This window comes from Suncus etruscus, chromosome 6 (assembly GCF_024139225.1).
Source record: "Suncus etruscus isolate mSunEtr1 chromosome 6, mSunEtr1.pri.cur, whole genome shotgun sequence".
NCBI lineage: Eukaryota > Metazoa > Chordata > Mammalia > Eulipotyphla > Soricidae > Suncus > Suncus etruscus.
In genome coordinates, this window is record NC_064853.1 from 18,460,769 (window position 1) to 18,480,587 (window position 19,819).

The 19,819-nt window shown below is 35.0% G+C and overlaps 1 protein-coding gene across 5 annotated transcripts in view; it reads left to right on the plus strand.

Moving 5' to 3' along the window:
* Window positions 1-16,388, plus strand: part of LOC126010975 (cytochrome P450 2J2-like) — a 54,170-nt gene extending 37,782 nt beyond the window's left edge. For 2 of the 5 annotated variants that reach the window (XM_049774592.1, XM_049774595.1), the window contains 6 exons: window positions 2,940-3,100; window positions 6,480-6,656; window positions 9,688-9,829; window positions 12,424-12,611; window positions 13,748-13,886; window positions 16,161-16,388. In XM_049774592.1, the coding sequence (XP_049630549.1) occupies window positions 2,940-3,100; window positions 6,480-6,656; window positions 9,688-9,829; window positions 12,424-12,611; window positions 13,748-13,886; window positions 16,161-16,339 (986 nt within the window). In that variant the 3' untranslated portion in view covers window positions 16,340-16,388. Of the gene's footprint in view, window positions 1-2,429; window positions 2,580-2,939; window positions 3,101-6,479; window positions 6,657-9,687; window positions 9,830-12,423; window positions 12,612-13,747; window positions 13,887-16,160 lie in introns of all 5 variants that reach the window. The other 3 variants (XM_049774593.1, XM_049774590.1, XM_049774591.1) reach the window with 3 other exon arrangements.
* Window positions 16,389-19,819: the final 3,431 nt, after the last annotated feature.

A 19,819-nucleotide genomic window follows, 5' to 3' on the forward strand; every position in this document is an offset into this window, starting at 1 on the left:
AAATGATATCAAAAGAACAAAATAAAACAGAACAGAGGAACAGAAACAAAAGGTGTCTCTGAAATGGGAAGAAAGCAATGAGCGCAAGATTTTGAAACATGGGCAATGTGGTAAACACAGGGATGACGTGGATATAATTCAGAGATTGGGAAGCTTCTGAAATTGATAAAAGTCATTATTAAGCATTTAGCTATTTATTCTACTGACATAAAAGTCTTTGATAATTTTAAACAGCAAAAGAATTGTTGTACTTAATTGTGCTTTTTAAAGACATATTTAGAATAAGTCATTATAGACACTGGGTTGTAGTATTGCAGAATAGGGAAGGTAGAAATGGGAAGTGGAGAAGGGAAGAGGTCAAGAAATGACAATCCGGGCTCGGAGAGATAGCACAGCGGTGTTTGCCTTGCAAGCAGCTGATCCAAACCTAAGGTGGTTGGTTCAAATCCCGGTGTCCCATATGGTCCCCCGTGCCTGCCAGGAGCTATTTCTGAGCAGACAGCCAGAAGTAACCCCTGAACACAGCCAGGTGTGGCCCAAAAACCAAAAAAAAAAAATTACAATCCAGTAGAATAATAAGATTGTGACCAAAGATTCATAAATGTATGATATTCAAGAAGTCAATACAAGAAGACATAATGACCTAAGTGGGAGAAAAATGAGGTGCTGAGATAACAAAATAGGTAGATGAAAAGAACAGAAGTAGTTCTCTGGGCCGGAGCAATGGTGCATGGTAGGGCATTTGCCTTGCACACAGCTGACCTAGGATGGATCAAGGTTGAATATGGTGTCCCAAGGAGTGATTTCTGAGTGTATAACCAGGAAATACCTGAGGGTCACTGAGTGTGACCCAAAAGAGAAAGAAAGAAGAGAGAAAGAAAGAAAGAAAGAAAGAAAGAAAGAAAGAAAGAAAGAAAGAAAGAAAGAAAGAAAGAAAGAAAGAAAGAAAGAAAGAAAGAAAGAAAGAAAGAAAGAAAGAAAGAAAGAAAGAAAGAAAGAAAGAAAGAAAGAAAGAAAGAAAGAAAGAAAGAAAGAAAGAAAGAAAGAAAGAAAGAAAGAAAAGAAATAATTCTCTATATTCTTCTTTAAGGACATGTGTTTTTTATTTAAATTGGTCAGAGGTTGCAGAACATATTATGCAATAGTCATAATTATACTGTGTTAGAAATGTCAAACCAATAACATCAAGTACATAGATTCGTATGTGCCTGAAACTTAGGGACAAAAATTAAAGGTGACAATCAATAGATGTCAAGGTATTTTAGGAGTTAATGTGACTTCCAAGAAATGTAAATGATGACAAGAGATGACTTTAGATCTCAGCCTGAAAAACTACACAGTTTCAAATACAATGAAGTAGCAAAAGATATGGGATCTTCTTTACTATAAGAGGATGAAGAGATAAATCAAGAGACTGTTGTTTCTTAAGCCCCATCAAATGACAACGTTTCAGAAAGTTTCTCTTGATGGCAATATCAAATAAAATGAGCACTGAAAAGTATCCCTGGACCTAACAACAAAGAGGATTATTTCATTGATAAAGTACAGGCCAAAGTCAGATTTTTTGGGAGATGCTAAAGAGTATTCTGGAAAGTAAGTTGAAATGTGGCATTACCTATGCGAAAAAGTAAATTATGATGTGTTGGACACACAGACATATGTTTTTCCTCTTTGCTTATGCAATTCTTTCTGTAGAGATCAATTATTCTTTTTTTTTTTAGAGATCATTATTCATGAGTCACTCTTTCAACATTAAGGATCTACTGACAAGAGGGTCTCTCCTCAGAGAGTGGTTTTTTTGTCTTATCTATTGGTACTTCTTAGTTTGTAGCATAACATCAGTGCTGTTTTCTTTTTTTTTTTTTTTTTTTTTGGTTTTTGGGCCACACCCGGTGACGCTCAGGGGTTACTCCTGGCTATGCGCTCAGAAGTCGCTCCTGGCTTGGGGGACCATATGGGACGCCGGGGGATCGAACCGCGGTCCGTCTCCTAGGCTAGCGCAAGTAAGGCAGGCACCTTACCTCGAGCGCCACCGCCCGGCCCCCAGTGCTGTTTTCTATGCTTAATAATAAAAATACGTCAATCAGACATTGAATTTCAGTGCTGCTCATCAACTTATTATGACTTTCAGGTTTATTTTGTAAACCGCTGGTTTTCAACAGCAAAATGGTAGGTGGGAACGAATAATTGTATCTACCACATAGAATTTCTATGAGCTAAAACATAATGCACAAAAAATTATTTAGTATTGCAAGCAATCTATACATACTAGTCGTTATGTCAATTTCTTTGGTATTATTTTTCTAATTTTTTTATTTTTAATATTCTTTTCATTCTAGCTACTTAATACTTACTCAGAAAACATTATTATACCAGATATTCATGTAGAAAAATAGAATACCAAAATCTTGATTTTTTTTTTCCCCAAGGAATGATCATGTCCAATGGCCAAACATGGAAGGAGCAAAGAAGGTTCACCCTGACAACACTAAGGAATTTTGGTTTAGGAAAGAAGGGCTTAGAGGAACGTGTTCAGGAAGAGGCCTACTACCTTGTCCAATTTATAAAGGAAGAGAACGGTGAGTGTTTTACAGAGCAAGTGCAGAAGTGGTGTTCACTTGGTTACTAAACAGATGCATATTAACTGCCTAGGTATTTTAATTGTGCACAGTTTGTAAACATAAAACAGCAAGGTACAGTAAAGAACTTACTATACCTTGTCATTAAGAGCTCTGAAATTAAGCACATGGAGCAAGTCATTAACCACATTATTTATTTAAACTCGTTTTACTTCTCACACATTGACTGAGTGATTTTTGTGGGTCAGACTCATATGAAATGTGTTAATCAGAACCTCATGCATGACTCTGCACTGTGCACTCATCAGGTATGAGGCTCTTCCTAGAAAGTAAAGAATCCACTGCTTCTTTCACCTCCAGGACAGCCTTTTGACCCTCACTTCAAGATCAACAATGCAGTTTCCAATATTATTTGTTCTGTCACCTTTGGGGAGCGCTTTGAGTATCAGGATGAAAAATTCCAGGAAGTTCTAAGGATGATGGATGAGGGCATGTCTTTGTTAGCTTCTCCATGGTGCAAGGTAAAAACGTTCTTATTCTATATTTCATTCTATATCTATATCTTAATCCATGTTTATATACAAGTGGTCTATATCTCAGTTCAGATAACAGCATCAGATTACACACATGTATACTTTATAATATTTTCTGGTTTAAGGGAATACATTCTCAGTGACACTGTGAGCTAACAATACATTACTCAGGGTGAACATGCAATGGAATGGTGAAACCTAGACTTCCTCGAAGGCAAGCATGCATGCTAGCTTTTGAGCAATCTCCCAAGCCATTGTGACAAACAGGTAAAATTGATTTCAACACATAACTGTTTGAAGTTCATCTGCTGACTATTATTAGTATTATTATTATTTAGCACAGCAGTTGGGTGTTTGCAAGTGGCTGACCCAGGAAGGACCTGGGTTCATCCTCGGCATCCCATCTGGTTCCCTGAGTCTGTCAGGAGCAATTTCTGAGCTCAGAGTCAGGAAGAACCCCAAGTGGTCTCCAAAATTGTATTATATATAATATTGTCAAAATATTATATCTTTAGCACATTGCTATTATTCATATAAAATACAAAAGTTTACATGCCGTGTATCTCTATGTTTATATTCTTTGATTTTAAAATAAAAATATTGCTCTTGCCTTTGAGTCTGTTCTCTCAGCTCTCTCTCCTCCAATACATCTATCTACCTTTATTCTTTTTTACAGGTACTCTTCTGTGATTTATCTGTTGCATTGCATACTGTTCTGAGATTCACCTTTATAGTTTTTTAAAGAACAATATTACTAGTATTTCATTTTATGTGTATACTTGTTTGTTGTTCTTGTCTTTACTGGTCAGCATTTTGTTTCTAGCTTATTAATTTTATACAGAGTTGTATAACTTCATTTGAACTGTCCACTCATTTATTTTTGAAAATAGACCTTGGCATAAATGATGTTTAAATATTTTATATGAGTTGTTCTATTTGTGAACTCAATCTTATAGTCATATGTTATAAATCTTTGTCATTCAAATCTCACCCCTTCTTTAAAGACTCTCTTCTCAATTTGAGTCTCTTTGGGACTGTGATTAGTCTCTTATCTCTGCTCAATTTCTTGGTATCAGAGCTAATTTTGTAGATTTGGAAAATATTCAAGGTTTTCATGTTCTACATATGAAAATTTGTCTCATGTGTGTTGCTGTCATCTGGTATACAAAGTTGATTTTATTTCTGTCAAGTATCTTGAAACATTTACCTAGAGACAAGTTTTATAACACCTAACCTGTTAAAGCAGAGTAACTTATTCCTGACACAATATAAGCCATAATTAATTACTGCTGTCAGAATTATTTTTAATGTATTATCATTCTTATAATCATAATGCCCCCAGTTTAATGACTAAATTTTCTTTCCTCTGATGAAAACTGTACACATTTTATCTCAGTCACTTTTAAAACTTTATAAAGATGAAATGAAACATTGTAATATCTTCAGCAAATATGGAAATTTTTAGGCAAATCCAAATGAGGACTTTCTGGATCTCATGCCATTTAAATTCTGAATTAAATTAAATTATCATCATCATATTATTATTTTCTTGTCATTGTTGTCTTCACTATTGTTATTATCAAATTATTACAACTAGAAAGCTGTAGAGGTAATTGTTAAATTCATGTGTGTCTAATTTTAAGTCTAAGTAATTTACATCTGGCATGCTATTTTCTCCAATATGATAAGATAAATTATACTAAGAAACAGCTTAATTTTAGGGGCTGGAGAGATAGCACAATGGTAGTGCTTTTGCCTTGCATACAGCTAATTCAGGATGGATCAGGGGTTCAATTCCTGCATCCCATATGGAGCAATTTCTGAGCTCAGCGCCAGGAGTAACACCCGAGTGCCACCAGGTATGGCCCAAAACAAACCAAAAAGAAACAGCTTAATTTTAGTGAAACATATTAAACTTCTTCATAGAAATTAGAGTATCCTGAGAATAAATATATATGCTTAATGATCATAATATATTAATTTAAATTGCTCTTTGGGGAAATAAAGCAGGATAATGGGATGTAAAGTGTAGGACAATAGTGCTGCTACATATGGCACTATCAGGTAGTATAATTCCATGGATATAACACTTAGGCATCACAAAATGGTGAAGTTGCCAAAATTTTTAACAAATATCCAAGAAAGAAGAAGACATTGATAATACAAAAGCCTACAGCATGAATATCATTTATCTTCTTTCAAACATAAATGGTATTGAACTGGAGAGAATAAAATATAAATGCAGGAATAGCAAAAAATAAGGCCTCAGGTGTGTGTGCTGCAATCTCATAATGAGCTTATAGATACGGAAAATGATAGCACTTTTGAGTGTCATAGAAATTATTGGGGCCCAGGGTTGGAGCGATAGTGCAGTGGTAGGACATTTGCCTTGCACGCAGCTGTCCCAAGACGGACCTCAGTTTGATCCTGGGCGTCCCATATGGTCCCCCAACCCAGGAGCAATTTTTGAGCACATAGCCAGGAGTAACCCCTGAACGTCACATGGTGTGGCCTAAAAACAAAACAAATGAATGAATAAAAGATTACACTATTAAGTGACTCTAGTGGTAGTTATGTTTAGGGAGACTGGGACTAAGGCTAGAGTGTAATTGGGCAGGCAGAAATTATTGAGCATCAAAAAATACAATATCAGGACTTAGAAGACTGATAGAAGCAAACTTTTGTATCAGTGATCCCAATGACAAGACACAAAAATCAATAAATAGGAAAGAGATGAGTTTTTGAATGAAAAAAAAACATTTTTTTTTATTTTTGGGCCACACCCAGTGGCCCTAAATAATGATTTAGGCACACTTATGGGGTAAATAAAAGTGAAATGCTAAATAGTCAGGTAAGAAATGAATTGTAGCTATTACCTAAGGAAATAAAAAATAAAAAAATTTTACTATAAACAACATTATGCCATTAAATGAAGAAAATAAAAGGAATAAGTCCATCATTAGAATCATATACCCTCTCAAGACTGAACCACGATAAAGAAGAAAAATTAAACAAAGTAAATCCCAAGTAAGGAAGCTGAAGCAATATTTTCAAATAACCTCAAGAACAAAAATCCAAGTTCAGATGGGTTTACTAGTAAATTCTACCAAACATGGACAAAGACATACTACATATATTCCACAAGCTCTTTTAAAATATATAATAAAAATAATATTTTATTATGATGGCAATATGACCTTAGATGGAAAGCTGAACTGTTCTGCTAATAGCATGCAGGTAATTGGAAAAAATACTCTAATTTAAATATAATTGACTAAAAGAAATGGAAATGAATATTTCTATTGTGTTGATGTGTGAAAATACTATGCTTTGTTGTCTCCTTGATTGTTTTCTTTTTCTCAATTAGCTCTATAACATGTTCCCAAGGATAATGGAATTACTTCCTGGACCTCACCAAACATTCTTTAATGATTGGGAAAATCTGAAATTGTTTGTTGCTGAAATGATTGAAAACCACAAGAAAGATTGGAATCCTAATGAAACAAGAGACTTTATTGATGCTTATCTCAAAGAAATCAACAAGGTGAAAAGACCAAAGTTGTTCCTATGCTTAACTCTTAAATGGAACTGCCACAAACTTGGTGAATTAAAACACATTTCTTTTATGGAGATCAAAGTCTGAAATCACTTTCAGTGGACTAAAGTTAAGGTATTGGTTGGTAGGACAGTCTTCACAAGATTTTAGGGGTAGCTTGTTTTCTGGAATTTTCCATCTTCTAGGAAATGTCTATATTCTTCATGACCTCTTCTATATTTTAATTCAGAAGTATAGGAGCTCTCTGCTATCATTCTTACATCTGTTCTTTATTACCTTTTTACTTTTGTTATGAAAGTTTGGATATGTATTTCAGATATTTTTATTAGGATAACCAATATAATCCTCGAATTTCAAGTCCTTAAGCTGAATCACAATATTATCTATTCTATCTAAGATAACATCATGAATTTCAGTAATTAGTACAAATTGAAAAATGGTCAGTATTTCATAAAGTGTAGCTGTGGCATTAAATCAAGATGGATGACTAAAACAAAAATAGACAGAAGTTTAATTATTGATTTCTGCTCTACATATTCCCAAACATTGATTTTTTTTCTCTCTTCTGTCTTTTTTGAAGAATTATTTGGAATTTTAATCAGGATTGCATTTAATCTGTGTAAACTAGGGAGTTCAATGGTCATTTTAACAATGTTAACTACTCCATGATTTTAATCATGATTTTATAATTATGATTTTAATAATCATGGACCTTTCTTTGTCTTCTTTTTATCTTAAATACTTTTGACTTTAGAGTTTTTAATAAATTTGGCACCTTTATTAACTTGATTCATAGGTACTTAATATTTTGGACATAATTATAATTTAGTGTGCACATATAAAATTTTTACTAAGCTAAATAAAGAAGTATTATTCTTGAGGTAAAATGTAAAATGATTTTTCATAATGTTTCTACTTATGCCTTGATATAATGTTATTGCATTAAATCTATATTACCAATATCATTTTATCATTATCCATATGTCCCTCAGTTTCCCACAGAATTCTACCTATTTCTCCCATTACTTGATACCTTCTTTTTTATTAGAGCACTGTTTGTTTCTGCTTGCCATGTCTATCTCTTTGCTGGTTTATATACTACACTTGACATCACTTGGAATTTGTCTTTTCTCAAATTATTTAAAATATCCAATAAGCCATTTTTAGTTCTAACCATGTTTTAGCAAAAGACATAATTTTATTTTTCTAATAGATGACTAGTATCCCACTATTCATATACACTACCATTTCTTTATCTAATCATTCATTATTAAGCATTTAGGTTCTTGTTTGTTTTGTTTTTGTTTTTTATTTTGAGGCCAAACCCAATAGCAATCAACGGTTACTCCTGACTTTACACTCAGAAATCACTCCTGATAGGTTCAGGGGACTATATAAGATGCCGGGGATAGAAACTGAGTCCTTCCCAAATCAGTGCAAGGCAAATGCCCTGCTGTTGTGCAATTGCTCTGGCCCTGGGCATTTAGGTTCTTTAGATCTTAGCTATTGTAAATAGTGTTACAAAGATCACCAATGTACATATAATTTTTAAATTATAGTTTCTATATTCTTTATTATTATTTTTATTCTTAAATTTTTCGTTATTCTTGGAATAGATAGATACCAAGAACTGATATCACTAGATCACTATGATAGTTTCACTTTATTTTTGGCTAAGGCCACATCCAGCAAACTCAAAGTTTACTTTTGGTCCTGTGATTAATAATCACTCCTAGTGATACTGGGGATACATATGTGGTGCTAAGATGAACCAGGGTCAAGATAATGTGCTGGATAAATGCCATACAAACTATGCTATTTTTTCCAGCCAGTATTTAAGTTTTTTGAGAAGTCTTCATAGTTTTACTAAGATGACCAATTTACACTCTCAAGAAGAATAATGAATATTTCCTTTATATCATTCCTGCCAGCACTGGTTGTTTCCAGACTTTAGCATATGAGGCATTTCATTTCATTGGTGTGATTAATTTCTAACTGTATTTTAATTTACGTTTTCTGATAATCAGTGACAGATCTTTGGTTTTTTGTTTTGTTTTGTTTTTTGGGCTACACCCAGTAGCACTCAGAGGTTACCTCTGCCTCTGCTCTTTGAGATTACTCTTGGCACACTCAGGGGACCATATAAGATGCCGGGATTCAACCCTAGTAAGCCCAAACAGCTTACTCTGCTGTAACTCTGTCCGGAATTGGGTTCTATTTTAATTGTATGTTTCTACTTGATGTTTCTTTATATATGTATATAAAATATGTACCTAGTATGTATAACTGCATAATGTCAATAATATCAATAAGACTATTGGCTGTGTGTAAAGCAAATGTCTTAGCTGCTCACTAACTTTCTTCAGTGTCTTTTTTGGTAAAATACAATTATATATCTGTATATATAAAGTACCACTTAAAATTACTTATGAATTACACAAGATGTAAAAGGACATAGAAAATATGCTTATCATAAAAATATCTATAACCTTAATGAAATACATAGACAAGAGCTAATTATGAGCACCATCAAGTGTGTGATCCCAAAACAAAAACAAAAACAAAAAATCAAGCAACTCAGGACACTGAAAAATAGAATTTGTGACGCAAGTCTATCCTCTGCATTAACAACGTATTTTACTCCTGTACTATGATTGAAGAAAAGACATGAAAATGGTTGGTAGAACCTAAGATAGTACTGTAGTTAAGATGTTTGCATTGCATGTGACCAAGCACTTTTCCAACCCTACCAACTGTGGTCTCCCAAGCCATGTCTTGAGAGATTCCTGAATAGAGAGATAATGTGAGAAGTTGTCTTGCTTTTCATCTTCCCAAGCTAACAAATTTCCTGCTCTTGTGGTCAGATGATGTTGCCTTTTAAGCCTCTGCATTCTGGGGAAACCAAAAGGAACATCTTCTGGAGATGTTTCCTTCCATGTTTACTTTTAGAATGGACCCCACAATGCTGTGACAACAAAAGATCCCTGTAAATAAGCCAGAAAACTATTGTACTTTCTAGCATAAAGGTGACACAGCTACCAGTTTCGATGAAGAAAATCTCATCTACACCACCCTGGACCTCTTCTTCGCTGGAACTGAGACAACTTCCGCAACACTGCGCTGGGCTCTGCTTTACATGGCCCTCTACCCAGACATCCAAGGTGAGCATGTCTATAAGGGTGCCTGGGCAAGAACAGGGATGTGCCTCCTGGAACAGACTGACCAAAGTTAGGGACTGAGAAGAGCCTGGATAATGGAAAACCATGTCGTTAAGTCAGGAGACCATCCATGTAGACTTGAGAAATAAGCACATTCTTCAGAGTTTCAGCCAGGATTTTGCTGCCTCCCACAAAGTACAGTTATGTCCCAGAATTGCTTGCCTCAGGAAACTTCAAGATGAGTAGGAAAATCAGAATCATTGTAAGTCAGTGTTGCATAAAAAAAAAAAAGTTAAGTTCTCACAGGAAATTGGGTTCTAGCCTTCTTTCCTTTTATATAATATTTGCCATTGTTGTGTAGACAAAGTTATCTTGTAGACTGACTACTCTAATGCACATCCATCTGATGTGCGTCTTCAGGCAGGATCAACTTCTGCCACAGCTCCTCACCCTCCCTACCTGCCCCATGACCTTCCTTAGCTACAGGTCATTTTTTTCCCACCATGGTTGGAGCAAGCATGCCTGCTTTTAACTCTACTAGAATAAATTGTCCTAAATTCTCTATCTAGCACTACTTGAAGAATTTGTTCAAATATCATTTCTTCTGAAAGGTTTTTTCACTTATCTAGGAAATACTAATACAATTTTCTTCTGGAGATGCCCTAACACATCACAATTACTGTGCTTCTCACACAAAGTATATAATTTCTCACCAACATCAATCTGTTCAAGCACATGATGTGACTGTTAACAATTATTTCTTCTCCAGGTTTCAAAGTGATATGAGCTCTTGGGATATGGTATGTATTGGGAGTTTTAGTCATAGTTATTTATTTTAGGTTTACTATATTATTAATAACAGTAGTTAATTAATGTGACTTGATTTTGATTTATTGAATCAATGTCAACTTTATTTCCATAAAGCAAAAGTAAAATTTATTTGAGTATTTGGCCTGTAAAAGGGATGAGCTTATATATGAGACATACTTACCTCAGGGCAAAGAGGAAGGATTTAACTAGAGAAAGGATCCAACAGGTTGCCATGGAGGTGAAATGGTACGTTTTGCTTATTTTTATTTGGGAACCATTGATGGCAGTGCTCAGATCCTGAGCACTGGAGTAATAATGCACAGGGGTATTCCTGCTAGTTCTAAGCAGGGGTCCTCAAACTTTTTAAACAGGGGGCCAGTTCACTGTCCCTCAGACCACTGGAGGGTCTGACTAAAACAAAAACTAAAACAAAAACTAAAAACAAAACTTATGAACAAATTCTTATGCACATTGCATATATCTTATTTTGCAATGAATAAACAGAACAGATACAAATACAATATGTGGCCCGAGGGCCATAGTTTGAGGACCACTGTAAGGGAATCATACAGTACCAAGTTTCAAATCCCAGCAAAGTTTACAACCCAGCCTTTTATCTGAATTCTAAGACTGTGTACTTAAGTGGTGGTTGTGTTTTGGGAGATTATTCTTTAAAGAGGTAAAATTATAAATGTGTGAATTTAAAGTGAGTTAGTGAAGTGTAAATTAATTTTTTTTTTGGTTTTTGGATCACACCCACTAGCACTCAAGGGTTACTCTTGGCTCTATGCTCAGAAATCGCTCCTGGCAGGCTCGGGGGACCATATGGGATGACAGGATTTTAACCACCATCTTTATGTATGTAAGGCAAATGCCCTGCCTCCATACTATCTCTCAGACCCCTAATATTTTATTTTTAATGAGTTCATGAAACTAAATTTTTCACATATAGACATAGATGTTTCCTATGTGTACACATGTTTACTTAACTTAAATTGTGATAAAATACATTTATAACTGTCAATAACAATTTTAACTTAAATATCTACAAAATTATGACATAGATTTGTTTTCTAAAATAGATCCAAAATACTTTAATATTAATTAAAATTAATTAATATTAATGTAAAACATTATATTTTACTCCAATTTAATAGCAATATTATTTGTAATATTTAATAGGTGGAAAATATGTAAGTTTTATCAAGGAATTAATGATAAACAAAGTGTGTTATATCCTTAACATTGAATACTGCTTATTCTTATAAATGAAGGACATTTCTGAATATGTTAACACATGAATGGAAACTGAGTACAGTAAACCATATTAGATAACTCAGTTATAATGTCAAATACTGTATAATTCAATTAGATGACTTGCTTAGTAATCAAATTCATAGAAATAGAAAAAGATGTGGTGGCAAAAAGCTAGAGGAGAAGGCAAATAAAAAAAAGATTTGAAGTTGCAATCAGTACTTTTATTCTTTTTTTGGTTATATAAATCAGCACATATAAATATAAAATTATCCTTAAGATAAACATACATTCATCCTCACTCACAAGAGAAAATTCCTGTTTTTATAACAGGAATGTTATAGGAAAATAGATTAACAGGAGGTTTTCTTACACCAGAACCCACTTGCCACTCTTCGATTCCTCCTGAAAAAGAAAAGTCTATGTTGGATACAATAATTTTAGCCATTGATCCAAATGATGTTGGCTCCCCAAGTAAGTAGTATCAAGGGAAGATATGGAGTGGTTGAATCGATCCTTCTTTTCCATTTTAGAAAAAGTGCATGCTGAGATTGACAGAGTGATTGGACAGATGCAGCAGCCATCCATGGCCCTCCGAGAGTCCATGCCCTACACGCATGCAGTGGTCCATGAGATACAAAGAAAGGGAAACATTGTCCCATTGAACGTGCCCAGGGAAGTGACAGCCGATACCACCCTGGCTGGATACAACATGCCCAAGGTAACTAGGGGCTCCAACCTCATTTTCCAACCTTACTTTTTAAAAGATTAGATATAACTGTGATATTCTTATTCTCTGGTGTTACATAAAGAGAAATTATGCCAGTATTATACTAAAGGTATACACACACACACACACACACACACACACACACACACATTAGGACATGGACTGTGAGTCCACTTGCTATTATCAAGGTGCATCTTATCAAGTGCATCTTATCAAGGTAAAAGAAACGCCTAGGTAAAATGTTTAGTCAAATACCAACTTTGGTCAAAGACTGGCTTTCTTGGCTTTGGAAATCCTCAGAATTTCCTATATGAAATATGTAGCTGAAACTTTGTAGAATCATAAGGCAGAGTTCTCAGTATAGATTTGCCTTGTAATCCTTCTCTGTCACTTGGTGGAACATCTTATAATAAATGAAACCTGCCAGAGTTACATGGAAAATTCTTTTGAAAAATAATCTATATTAAAACAAGATGTAACCAGTTGACACTATAATACAAGTGAAGCACGTGATTATAATGCATCTTGGCAAAGATTTGGTCTCTGACGCCATCCATGGTCCCCTGAACCCTACCAGGCATCAGCAATAGGTGGAGAGCCAGAGGCAAAAGTAAATCCTGAACAGTAACAAATTTGTCCAAAAAAATGAAAAATTCAGAAATATTTGAAATCACCTGTACAAATCTATCAATAATGCTAGAATTTTTAATAAATTAATTCCATGGTGCCAGAACTATAGCACAGAGGTTGAGAGCTTGTCTTACATGCACCAATGAAAGACTGACCCTGGTTGTATGCCTGGCATCCCATACATTTCCCTGAGCCTGCCAGGAGCAATTTTCAAGCACAGAACCTGGAGTATCCCCTGATGACAGCCATCTGTGACCAAAAAAAAGAAACAAACAAAAAAAAGGAAAAAATTATTCTATCAAATTTTATCTAGCTTGACTATATAATTCCTGAATGGGATGATCCCACATGAAAAGCAATTCTAGAGTATGCAGTATTTATTTTACTCAGCTATCCTTCTCTGGGAATTTAGATTTATTTTTTATAAATAGAATTGTGATGAACTACACAGTGTAAATGTTCTTTCACATTTGCCTGAGTCACTGCACTTTCTCCAGGGAACCTTCGTCTTGACCAATCTGACTGCACTGCACTTTGACCCTGCAGAGTGGGCCACACCTGAAAAGTTTAATCCAAAACATTTTCTGGAGAATGGACAGTTTAAGAAGAGGGAAGATTTCCTGCCTTTCTCTATAGGTGAGTTTTGTCTGTGGAAACTTACCACAATAAAACTAGTCTGTTGGGTACCTTCAACTTCTGTCCAACAGGTTAAATTGCAAAGAATAAAACAGATTGTGTGGCATATTCTAGGCATAATCTAGCCTTGACAGTTCCTAAAAAGGGAATTATACAATAGTTTCCTGATTTTCCCCCCTCTGGTTCAATGTCAAACACTACTTAGTAACTTTCTAATATATAGCCAATAAGGAATGGAGGAATGATTGCAGTCTTCTGGTTATGACCATTTTATATTTACTATTGAAGTCCAAAGTTTCATGTTTATTCCAAGTTTTATCATTGAAGTTTTAAAACTAACAATTATATTGTCGTGAGTCATTGACTATATACATTGTAAGAAAATTATCTCATTATCTCATTTCATTCTAATAGAAACCTCATTATATAGATAGAAATGGACAAATGGATTTTTCCTTCATATAAGGAAAATAATAATTAGAAAGAATTAAGATCTGTGATGGCATGAGGCTGACCAAGAACAAATGTGGGTTCTATCCTAGACATCCCATATGGTGCCCCAAGTCAGGAGCAATTTCTGAGTGCAGAGCCAGGAGTAACCCCTGAGCACCACCTGCTGTGCCCCCCTAAAAAAGATCTGTGATTAATAAGCAGTAGAATAAGTCATAAGACTAGTTTTTATACTTAAAAATGAGTCTCCTTTCTAACACAACTGAACTGCAACTCATCTAACCATTTTATATTAACCACTGCTACTTAGTAATCTTTCTCTTAATATTCACTGAGATCATATGCATATTGCTACTTAACAAACAATATGAGACTCAGTGGATTAAAATCATAATTATGGGGGCCAGGGCAGTAGTGCAAGTGGTAGATCATTTGCCTTGAGCACGCTAGCCTAGGACAGACTGAGGTTCTAATCCCCCATATGGTCTCCCAAGCCAGTAGCAATTTCTGAGTATATATCAAGGAGTAGCCCCTGGGCATCACTAGGTGTGACCCAAGAAGCAAAAAATAAATAAACAAACAAATAAATAAATAAATAAATAAAATCATAATTATGTATCATTGCTCCCAGTCTACAGCTCAGTTACATAGGTCTGTCAATAGCAACTTCATTACTCATGGCAGTTATAGGAAGCACAAACAAGAAGGTCTGAGTTTATTATAATTTATACTGAAGTTTCTTTAAGTAGTCCTCTAATTCAGGCATTTAAAGCAAACTCCAACTTATTGTCATTTTGTATTTAGGCTAAACTATAGTTTAAATTAAATATGCTAAATAAACTTAACATACTATTTAGTAGAGATATTATTCCAAATGTTTAATAAGGGTTAAAGAGCTACATAATGATAAAAAGTTAATTTACAATACAATACTTGGATACTGGCAAAAACAGGGCCAATAGCTTGGATATTGTCATTATTTATATACTTCTATAGGATGCTTTGATAATTAAAAGACAGATGATAATGTGTCAATTTGATATCTGTCCCCATTTTATTATTTTTACTGGATGAAGGGGAAAAGATGTGGGAAAAAGAGATGAAGTCAATCACAGGTTCAAAATTTATCTGGCCTAACAGTTTTTTCAAGGAGAAAAAAAAACACTCAGAAGTGTTTTGCAAATCCACCTTTCTTAAACTAACAAGCAGAAAGCAAATATCCATCCCATATAGTTCATGGCACAACTGAGACAAGTTTTTCCTTTCTTTGGGTAACAGCAAAGTAGGATACACTATCATAAGATAGAATGACGGACTAATTCGGACATTTACATTCTAAAGACTGTTGTGTATATTCTCTCTTTTATTTCCTCTACATCTTGCTAGAGATAGGAACAATTGGAAGCATTATGTTCTATCTCTCTATCCCTCTGTCCACTGCTTTTGTAATTTATATTTGTGTAAATAAGTATTTTTCAAAATCACTAATGTATGCTTCCAGAATTTTATTGATTTTGTTGTAACCTTTAACATAATTGTTTGATGCTTTACATTTTTTTTCAGCTAAATAGCTTTATCTAGGTCAATGCTCCAGGTCCCACACCTGGTTCTTCCTCCGTGGTCCTCACTACCTGACAGCATAGGCACAAGACTTGGGATTCCAAATAGCTATATTATGCTTTGGTCCACCCAGATGGCTGTTAGAGATGATGAGTCTCTCTGACAGAGTTGTTAGAGCAGAGCAGGGACTTTCTTTGTCAAGACACACCAGAAATGGAAGAAATTTTTACGAAAACTCACTTTCTTTATGCTTTTGTCTTGCAGGAAAAAGAGCATGCCCTGGAGAACTGTTGGCTAGGACTGAACTGTTCATTTTCTTCACTACACTTATGCAGAAATTTACCTTCAAGCCCCCAGACAATGAGCAGCTGACCCAGGATTTCAGGATTGGTATCACCCTTGCCCCTGTGAAATACAGAATCTGTGCTATTCCAAGGGCATAATGGCCTGGGACAAGAAGAAAGGGCCCCTGAAGACTGGCGTCAGCTAAGAATCTAGGAGACATAATGAAAATGGTTCTCAAGGAAGATGGGGAAGTGGATCTAGAAGAAATCAACTCAAATCCCAGCTTTATAAAGCGTCCTCACCAGTGTAACTAGCCATGGGCATAGCAAATCATTTTATCTCATGTATGATTTATTCTTTCAATCAGGAGATGATAGAAGGCCTTGATTCCCTCTCTAATGAACGTTTTATGAAAGGATCAAAGCATGCCAGAGACTCCAGGGTGTTTCGAACCCATCAAGTATCCTTACACTCACATCTGGGACCTACTGCTTGCTCCTTCCTTCCTCATGTGATGACTATGGGCTGTGGGTATGGTTTAGTCTCTCAGGGAATACAGTATTGAGAGGAGGGGAGTTAGACCCTCACATAGCTACCGCAGTTGATAGGGCCACAAAGTTCCTCATAAAGTAACCCTGAACATATTCTTTCTGGCTCCTGCCTCAGCCTGGTCTTCAACAAAGTCAGCAATATCCTACTTAGCACCCAGTTTCTATGAAGAAGACGTTACATTTCTCTGAAGAAGCCAGTTTCTGTGAAGAAGCTATTTTTCACCTAAGGGAACACAGTGAGGACCAAATAATGTGTGACCACAATTAACCCAAGATGGGAAGCATGATGTTAATGATAAATAGTTACTTGAAACTTTATTCAAGTTGGTAATCCCAAACTTTTTGTAGTGCTATGACTATTTGGGTGGAATATTTTCTTACAAATAAAATTTATGTATTTTAATTGCAATTACTAGCAATGTAAACTCAACTGGTAGAGAAATTCTACAGTGGAGAATCAGAAATGTCATAATCATGCTCAATTCTTTTGCATGAAATCCTGAGAAGATAATGCAATAGAAATAGAAGTGCAGCTAATATTCAGAATAAATAAATGTTTGACAGCTGTTCTAGTATGCACACACACACACATAACACACACACAAACACCAAATAAGCCATAGAGACCTTTTTCCCTAAAGTGATCTTTAAAGTGATCTATTCCTGAATAATTTAAATAGCTTAGAATAAATGGGACTTTGAATCCTGACCATTTTCTTTCCTATTGTTTGAAATTCAGAAAAAAAGAAATCTACTTGGGAACACCAGAAGCAACTGAGATAGGACAATAAAAAGGTCACAGTGAATAAGAAACTACTTCAGAAGCACTTTGTGGGGATGGGGATGAGGTAGGGAAAGTCAAGGATTTTAGTCCAATTTAAAATAAAAACCCAACTGCTACCATGGCTTATAAATTCCTTACTTGCCATGATATCCACCCTCTTACTTCTTGAACTTTTCCTTACTTGTACCCTTCTGTGTCACTCTAAGTAAATAAGTAGATAGAAAGCCTTCCATCCTAAAAAGGCCTTTAGTCCTTTTACATAAATTCTGCAGGCTTCTCTCAATTTGTTTAGCATTACTGATTTCACTATGGCATTTAGGTATAAATTAATTATTCCCAATTCAAGGGAGCCATCAAATGTTTAACATCAAGAATCACTTGTTTCTGCATTACTTGACTTTTTTTTTCCTGGATGGAGTGTAAGGTTATCTCAAAATTTTACTGTTGTATTTCTTTTGTTTTTGGGGGCCACACCCAGTGGCAGGCTGAGGTTACTTCTTGTTCAATGCTCAGTAATTACTCTTAGCAGGCTCTGAATACTGGAGATAAAACCTGGGTCTGCTGTGTGTAAGACAAGTGCCTTACCCACTATGCTATAACTTCGGTCTCCAATTTATTTTCTACTTTATAAATAAGCTGTCAATGCTTGTAATTATGGAGTACTGAGTTATGTCTTTCTTTTTCTGGTGCCTAGGATAGAGACTAGTTACTATTGGTGATGAAAAAAGAGTTGTTGATAAACAACAAATGAATAACATATCACTCCAGTGTTATGGTTCACACTCCTATCACTCACTAATTTTATTGAAGTAGGACAGGGTCAAAGAGTCTTAGAATTTGGTCACTGTTGATGTCACTGACCTTTCCCATCATTTCCTGTGATACTGTGGACTGATATTACCATAAAATTAAGGTGTAATGTCATGTGATTGTGTGCAGCCATGCAAGCCAAGATGTATACATGGCAGTGTGATAAGGTTAAGTCCCAGATTTGGACATTTTCTGTTGAAGGATCCATTCTAGGGTGTGACATTGGGCTGCTGTGATTCATGTAGAAAGAAGAATCTTCTATTCTTCACCTTCATGAGAATGTCCCAAAGGTACCAGTTCATACCAGGCTGGTCTTTTGGAGGTTGGCAGAGGATCTAAGCCATTTTCTTTAATAATTTTTCTTTAATCAAGATTTCTGTTTTCTTATTGGGGGGTGGGGGTAATGTCCCCAAACTTCCCAGTGTTCAACTGCTTTCTGACCACTTTACTCCAGGACCAATCCTAACACCACCACCAAATCCTAACACCACCACGACCCGCAAACTATGAAGTTCCGGGGGAAAATTTGTTCTTGCTATTCTCAATGAATAGGAGTTACTTTCAATTATTATATAGTAATTTTAATTATAGATTTGAAATTTTTCACCCTTCTCATCTGTTGTTGCCTTATCATCTATTGATCATTTCTTTGCACATCAAATATTTCACTGAGATATATCCCTAGTTTTTAATTTTGTGTTTGTTGTCTGTACTTTGGTAATCTATGAAAAATAAAGCTTTGTCAAAAACAATTATATGAACAGAGAAAGAAAAACTCAAATGAGCCTTTGTATTCTGACCTTTGATTCCAACTATTGTTGCCAAAGATAGAAGATCAAAATGCAAAGTAAGTTCAGTGCATTATAAGTATAAGATATTAGTATTATGGCAGTATATGTGATATGATAACAGTACAATTAAAAGAAGGGACAAGAGTAATAGCTAAGTGGATAGGGCATTTGCCTTGCATATGGCTGACTTGGATTGGATTCCAGGAATCCCATATGAGTCCTTTGCACCTGCCAGAAGTAATTTCTGAGCTCAGAACCAAAAGTAACCCCTGATCACTGCCATGCTGCCCCAAAAAAAACAAAAGAGTATTGCATTTGTCTGAGGCATATATAGAATTGTAAATGAAGGTTACCTTAACTTAAATAACATTTTGTAATGTTATACAGACAAAGAATACAATGCTAAAAATTTTTATGTGTTTTTGCAGAAATATTACAGACACAAGCCTTATTTTTATGTAATACTCTCTTTTTAGATAAAAATTACATATTGTGTAAAAAAAGAATCCAATTTCACTCTTTTGTATGTGGATATTCAATTTCCCCTGCACATTTTTAAAGAAATTCTCTTTTCCTTTTATGCATTGTTGGTACCTTTTTTAATCATTTATCATACTATCAGTGAATCTGGGTTATCTTCTCTTAACACAGTCTATATGCCTATATTTATTTTATAGAAATAATACATATACATATATAATG